At 35.6% G+C, this 6,887-nt stretch overlaps 1 protein-coding gene and 1 non-coding gene across 2 annotated transcripts; both read right to left on the bottom strand.

Moving 5' to 3' along the window:
- Positions 1–1,067: 1,067 nt before the first annotated feature.
- LOC18055113 (UPF0587 protein C1orf123) lies at positions 1,068–4,739 on the bottom strand. Its single transcript, XM_006450718.2, has 4 exons — positions 4,493–4,739; positions 3,794–3,898; positions 2,380–2,547; positions 1,068–1,515 (listed from the first exon to the last, which is right to left on the bottom strand). The coding sequence occupies exons 1-4, from the start codon at positions 4,592–4,594 to the stop codon at positions 1,390–1,392; spliced, it is 501 nt and encodes a 166-aa protein (XP_006450781.1). The 5' UTR covers positions 4,595–4,739; the 3' UTR covers positions 1,068–1,389.
- LOC112096009 lies at positions 1,548–1,649 on the bottom strand. The gene has a single exon (XR_002904169.1). It is a non-coding gene; the product is annotated as a small nucleolar RNA U30 (small nucleolar RNA).
- Positions 4,740–6,887: the final 2,148 nt, after the last annotated feature.

Genomic DNA, 6,887 nt, shown 5'->3' with positions numbered 1-6,887 from the left:
CCCATGTCATGAAGAGATGGGTCTTTTTCTCTTCTTTTTTTTTTTTTTCCTAATATAATTTCTAAAAGAATTTAGAGTTATTTCCACACAGCCCCCAAATGTTTCGACATTTTCTGCCGCGCACCCAAATGTTTCGACAATGCTCACTCCACACCTAATTCTGTTAATTTGACCGTTATGTTTAACAGAACTATTTGAAATTTAAGTAAATGTCCGAAATACCCCTTATCTTGAATTAAAGAAGAATAAAATGAGATAAAATGCTAATTTAATAATTAATATTTACATTAAAAAATTTTATTTAAAGATAATTAATAATAATCCCATCAATTAAATTTAATTTATCATCATCAAATAATATTTAGGACATGAACTTTTAAATTTATCCTTTGACCGTTAGAATAAACGGTCAAAATAACGAATTTAGGTATAGAATAAGTATTGTTAAAATATTTGAGGACGCGGCAAAAAATATTAAAACATTTGGAGGCAGGACGGAATTAATCCAAGAATTTATGAACAAACAGGTGTTTATCTGCACAATTAATCACGAGTCGCACAAACCAGTGATTCCTGGCCACGATCGTGCGATATTACGACATTGCTGATTTTTTTTCTTTTCTTTTCGTTGTGAATAATTAACATATAGGGCCCACCAACCACTGCACCCCGAGATTGCGTGCCAAAATCATGTAAATTGATTTTGGAAGTTTCGGAGCCAAGTACGCGTAGCATTATTACTGGAGAACATTCAGCCTTCAATGCTACGAGAATTCTCGGGTTGTTGCACATTGATTTTGGAAGGTTGGTGCGCAGAATGCCATAGAAAAAACTCACGCAACTCAGGTAATTATTTTTCCACGTGGCAGCTACATGGAAAATGAACGGGCACAGATTCCTAAAGTGCCACTAAAATACAGTCGTAATGTTGGAAAATTAAGGATTATACAAGCAAACGAAAGTTTTAAGAAAAATAAAGTATCATTTCCGCAGCCCCTGCACAGATTAGGGGAACTGCAAAGACATGCTTTGACAAGAACAAATCTCGATTTCAATCATTCAGAATATTGACATGCTGCACAAGAAATTGAATTCATATATTTTCTGACCAATGGTGAGTTGCATCCCATGGATGCACTCCATCAGCAGAACTGTCAACACACCATGATATTTGTATCCAGAAGACAAACTTTCCTAAAAAACACATCATTTAGCGAGCCATTAATCAGTTGACTGCTGTTATGACAGCACTTTATGCACGTAATCAGAAGTAGACATATTTCGTCAAGCAACTCCCATACATTGCATACTACATGTAATCCAGTCAAATGTTTCTACCTCATTCACAAGGAACAGTTAGGGCGTATGTACCAAGAGAAGAGCTTTACTTCAGTGCTTCACCACTTCAAACTTGAAGCGGAGGTTGGAAATCATAACCGGGCACTCTCCTTTCTCATCGTACTCGGCATAGTCCCCTCCTGACAAGTCAATGTCTTCATACTGAGTCCCAGCAAGCTACACAAACAACTTACAGTTAGTTCGACAAAGCAAAACCAGAACAAATAGAATTTCTTTTTTTGGGGTCATAGAGAATTTTTCCTCATATTAATCTCAGATTAACGAGATTAATTTGACTCATCATCATCGCACAAATAAAAGATGGCTTTAGTAACAACAAATGTCTATGAGGATAGAAGCAAAATGTGCAACAAGAAAAAGCATCAACAGTAATTAGAAGAAGATATATTGATGATGAATCTTCTTAGCTGCGGCAAAACATTAACCCAAAAAGTACCAAGTGCATTTACAGCTGTCTGCATGGGAATGAGATAGTTAGGAGCACAGTAGAAAAAGAGGAGAAACATGTGTAATGCATTCGCCTGTTCTTATCGAATGAATGCAAGTTACACTTCATCCAGCTCATCTTCAATACAGTTAGTAAGCAAATAGAATCTTCAAACAAGGTTTCCATTCCAAAGTCTGCCCACCCTTCGCCATTCAAGTCAAGAGTAAGCCGATAGGAGACTGAGAGAGCAAAAATCTATTGTCATGCTCTCCACCTAAATAGAGAGGCAGAAACCATAAAGGCTAAACTAGAGCAAATAATCAAACAATATGCTAACACATTAAAGAAAAAGCTGGAAAGAATTTGTAAACTAAAGAGCTCAATGTTGAAAATATTCACAACCGTGAAATGCATCAAAAAGGATAAGATGTATCTTAAATGAAGATGGTCATGCATAATCATAAATACGAACACTCAACTTGCGCTCTGATAACACAATGCAGTGCTCACAAGTCATTTCCATCCACCACTTGAAATATGTCTAATGTTTAGTGTTCAAAAACTATGGGGAAAGGGCAAGAATAGAAACTTACAGATTCAACTTTCCATCCAACACCAAAGACGAAATCCACAGGCTCATAACCCCTGCAGTCGAATAACATCAAGGGGCTAAAACCCCCAGATTGAGCAGCTTCCTGGGTCAGTGGTTTACCCCGGCCTGGGATCATAGTAACAGTTCCTTCTCTCCCACAAAATTTGCACTGTGAAGAAAGATATGGAGCCAGAAAATCACCAACAACCAGAACACAGTCATTTTATAAATAGAGTGAAAAAGTTTCATCTGTAATATGTCACAGCAACACTTGAAAATACAGACAATATGTCACGGTCATTTATACTACAAGTCTCTAACAGATTAATCTACCCAAGAAACTTGAAAATATGCAAGAAATCCATAGTACCAGATCCTCATTCCCACACCTTCAAAGTAATTACTCAAGCTCAACCAAAGAAACTTAATAATTCTTTTTCCATTCTAAATCCAAGGCATCAAAAAGCATATATAGGTCATTGAACAGAAAAAAAATACAATTTATACTAGAAGTCCCAAGAAAAACTATATCTTGAAAGCTTGTCGCATGCAAGCAATTTTTACAAGATATCAAAAGAGCTGAAGAATTACATTCAAATCATAAAAAGAAAAGCTCTGAAGTTCACAAAGAATCATGAGGATACATTATAGAGTTATGTTCTATCATGATTCCATGAACTCGTTCACAACAACAGTAACAGAAAGGCCTTGGTTTTAAGTCCAAGAAATTGATTTGTTACACTATGCTACTGCTAAACATCTCCAGTTTGACTACAAACAATAATATACATCTAAGCTCAAATGGCACCAATTTTAACTAGCTTGATGAATATATATATTCAATTAGGGATCTCTGGTTGTATTAAAGTTGGGAATAAGCTAACAGACAAAAAAAAAACAGACTCCAGTGCAGTGTATTTTGTTCCGTATTGTGTTGAAATTTGTGTTTTCTGTCATTTAACTTATCCCTAACGTTAATATGATCAGGGATCCCTGATAGAAAACTCTCTCTCTCTCTCTCTCTCTCTCTCTCTCTCTCTATATATATATATATATATATATATATATATATATATAGATATGTGTGTGTGTGTGCGCGCGCAATAGTGATGTACTGCAACCTATTTTAATCTCCACTGCAAGTGTATATTACTTGAAACAATTTACATTAGCAATATCTGGTACAAGTATCATGACTACAGACCATCTAATTGCATCATTTATCTAAAGATAAATGATTAAATGAAATATGTAACTTCACTAAACTAAGCCTGAGGTACCAGTATAACAGCTTTTCCTTCACAGTTTGATCATTTGGTTAGAGCATATATCTATTTAAAGTCCTCGCAATAAGACAAACAAGATCACTCACATTTTAATACATACACAAAGAGAGGAAGAGAGAGAGGTATTACTTTTTGAATGAGATTTGTGGTTCCCTTGCCTCCTTGAGTAGGAAGAGTTTCAGCCAAGCTCACACAAGTTTCTTTCTGGCTTAGTTCTCCGCATCCACACTTCAACTACACCTCACAAAAAATAAACAGATAAACATCTAATTCAGAGAGCATTGCAAGATTAAAATTCAATTCCAACATTAACTAACTAGAATCAACAAAACAAACATATAATATAATTTGATAAGAGTGATATACAATGTTACTGAAAATCAACTTATATGAACATCCATAAGCATATATAAATCAGATCTGAAAATAATATGATGAGTGACAGAGATTGAACTGAATATAATCATTATACATAAAAACACAAACATACATAACAGGAGACAACAAATTTGAACACTTAGAAAAAGAATCAAAACAAAAAATCCAAAGCAAAACAAGGTGAAGAGCATTACTAGAGATCATAGTCACAATAATCATCTGTATTTGAAAATCAAGTAAAATGAGTAACCTAAAACCAGAAACCTAAAAATAAGTACTCGCATTCATTTGGTGTACGAGAGAGAGCAATGAAAACAGAAAAGAAAAATCCATACCGAAATTCATCCATTATGTGAAGCAAAGCGAGCAGTGCAAGAAGTAAATACGAAGTAAAGAAGAATCAAGAGCGGCGAAACGGAGGTAATACTGAGGGAGAGAAAGAGAGGGGACCTTGAAGAAGTAAGAGAAGTTAGGATCGTCGCAGCCGCCTTGAGGTTGGAGATTGGTGAGGTTCTCGAGATCGGCGCTGATCATCAGCATGCAATTCACCATTTTCGCTTAGCTTTCCAGTGCCAAAATATTCTCTCTCTATTTTTTCAGCGTGCTGGATGGACGGATGGGTTGAGACTTGAGAGAGACAAGGTAAGTGCTCGCCGCTTCGATCGAGGGAATTCTATTATACGCGCGTGGCTTGGCGAATGTTGCCCGCCCACGGAGATTACATCGATACGATAATTGTTTTGAACGACATGTCGTATTTTTCTTGGATGGTAAACAGACAAGACGTTTATACTTGGTGAAAATGCTACAATTTTGTAATCGGGATTTGTATGACCAACTAGGGTCGCATAAAGTCAGTAGAGTTTGGTATACATGTACAAATAATTTGTTACGTGCTTTGTATCTAAGCTGGAGATAGTATTATGATTTTTAAAAAATTTTCAAACGAAAAATTTTAACGAAATCTTTCAATTTTTTATTTCATTGTATTTAACTCTATATATTTCTCTATTCGTAGAGTACATTGAATGTACAAAAATAGTTATAACATAATTCTTATTATTTGTATTAACAGTTACTCTATAAACAATGTTGTTGTGAAGCTGTTAGTTTAATTATGTTACTAGTATGCTGACGTGGCGAGCTGAGCTGGAGTGTGGGCCTGCTGTTAGTTAGAAGCCGTTATTATTAACGGTTGATTCCAAAAACAGAGGCATGCATATATAAGGGCTGGTTTGTGGCATAGTTAGCGTGTGATTTTAAGGGTGATAGAGTGAGAGATAATAAATTCTGTAAACTAAAGATTTAATCTCTGCACTCCATAGATTCTTTGTGTAATCGTCTCCATTAATAAAGCTTAAGCCTTCTGCTGGTTTTTCAGCCGTTGATGTAGGTACCTTGATACTGAACCACGTAAACTCTTTCTCTGTGCTCTTCTTCTCTTTGCTTGCTTCTTGGTTCTTGGTTCTTGTTGAATCTTACTGTTGTTATTTGTTTCTAATTCTAGTTCTTGGTTGTTCTGAGTTGATCCTATTATGTTAACTAGTTCAAGGTGGTTGCATTTGTCGATTAAGCATTAACAAACTGGTATTAGAGCTTGGTTCATTGAGGCTGTTCTTGATCAAAATGACGACCATCAGATTTGATCTCGAAAGGTTTAATAGTGATAACGACTTCTACGTCTGGAGTCTTAAGATGAGAGCAATTCTCATCCAGTAAGGGCTTGATAGTGCTCTTGATGATGAAGATGAAGATCCAAAGGGCAAGAAAGAACATGCATAGGGCTCATCAATATTAGGAGGAGATCAGAAAACCATTAATAACAAGGCTCACAGCACCATTATCCTACATCTCTCTAATGAAGTGCTGAGAGAGGTTGCAAAAGAGAAGACTACATCAGGATTATGGTCAAAGTTGGAAGACTTATATTTGAAGAAGTCAGTAGCCAAGAGATTATATATGAAGAGGAGACTGTACACCTTCTCCATGAAAGAGGGAGTAGTTATAAATGATCATTTGGATGAATTCAATAAGCTAATCTTGGATCTTGAAAATGTAAACATCGATTTGGAAGATGAAGATAGGGCACTAATTTTGCTAAGCTCCCTGCCTGGTTCATTTGAGCATTTTGTTGATACTCTTTTATATGGAAGGCAGACTCTCATGTTAAAGGATGTTAAAAGTGCCTTGGAATCAAAAGATTTAAAGAAGAAATCTAATGGGAAAGATCAGAGCTATGGGGAAGGATTAACAGTCAAGTCAAAGGCAAATAAAAAAAACAGCAAAGAAAAGAAAAATACCAACCAGAAAGATAAAATAGAGAAAAAGAAAAATAAGAGGAAATGTTATTTTTGTCAAAAAGAAGGGCACTATATGAAGGATTGTTTTGAGAAGAAAAAGCTTGAGAAGCTTCAAAAGGAATCAAATGGGAAGGTTGCCATTGTGTCAGAGGATGAAGGAGACTCAGAGGGTGCTGATGTTCTAGTAACAGTAGAAAAGCATCAAATTGGTGAGTGGATACTTGACTTTGGGTGCTCTTTCCATATGTGCCCAAATAAGCATTTCTTTAAGACATTTAGAAGTATTGAGGGTGGTAAAGTGTTGTTGGAAATGACTTAGCTTGTAAAGTTGCTGGAATTGGAACCATTGATATAAGGGAAATTATCAATCATATACCCTTAAATGACATCCATATCAAACGTGTGTGAACACTTTTCAAGTGTATCACTCGTATACCATAAGTTAACAAAACACTTATGTCGTCCACCAATTTGTTAACTTCCGTTAGAAAGTTAACAGAATTGTGACAAATTGACTATTTTGCCCATGAAACTCAAAATGAGGT

The sequence above is a fragment of the Citrus clementina genome, unplaced genomic scaffold (assembly GCF_000493195.1).
Source record: "Citrus clementina cultivar Clemenules unplaced genomic scaffold, Citrus_clementina_v1.0 scaffold_1, whole genome shotgun sequence".
Taxonomy (NCBI): Eukaryota; Viridiplantae; Streptophyta; class Magnoliopsida; order Sapindales; family Rutaceae; genus Citrus; species Citrus x clementina.
The sequence above is the reverse complement of the archived record's forward strand: the minus strand, read 5'-3'. Positions and strand labels throughout refer to the sequence as shown.

Bases quoted from the DNA above. Each gene is read 5' to 3' on its own strand.
- LOC18055113 (XM_006450718.2), bottom strand. From the start codon at position 4,594: ATGGTGAATTGCATGCTGATGATCAGCGCCGATCTCGAGAACCTCACC. The intron at 3,899-4,492 runs GTCCCCTCTCTT...TGTGAGGTGTAG, and splicing joins ACTTCTCTTACTTCTTCAAG to TTGAAGTGTGGATGCGGAGA. The intron at 2,548-3,793 runs GTAATACCTCTC...CTTTCTTCACAG, and splicing joins CCACAAATCTCATTCAAAAA to TGCAAATTTTGTGGGAGAGA.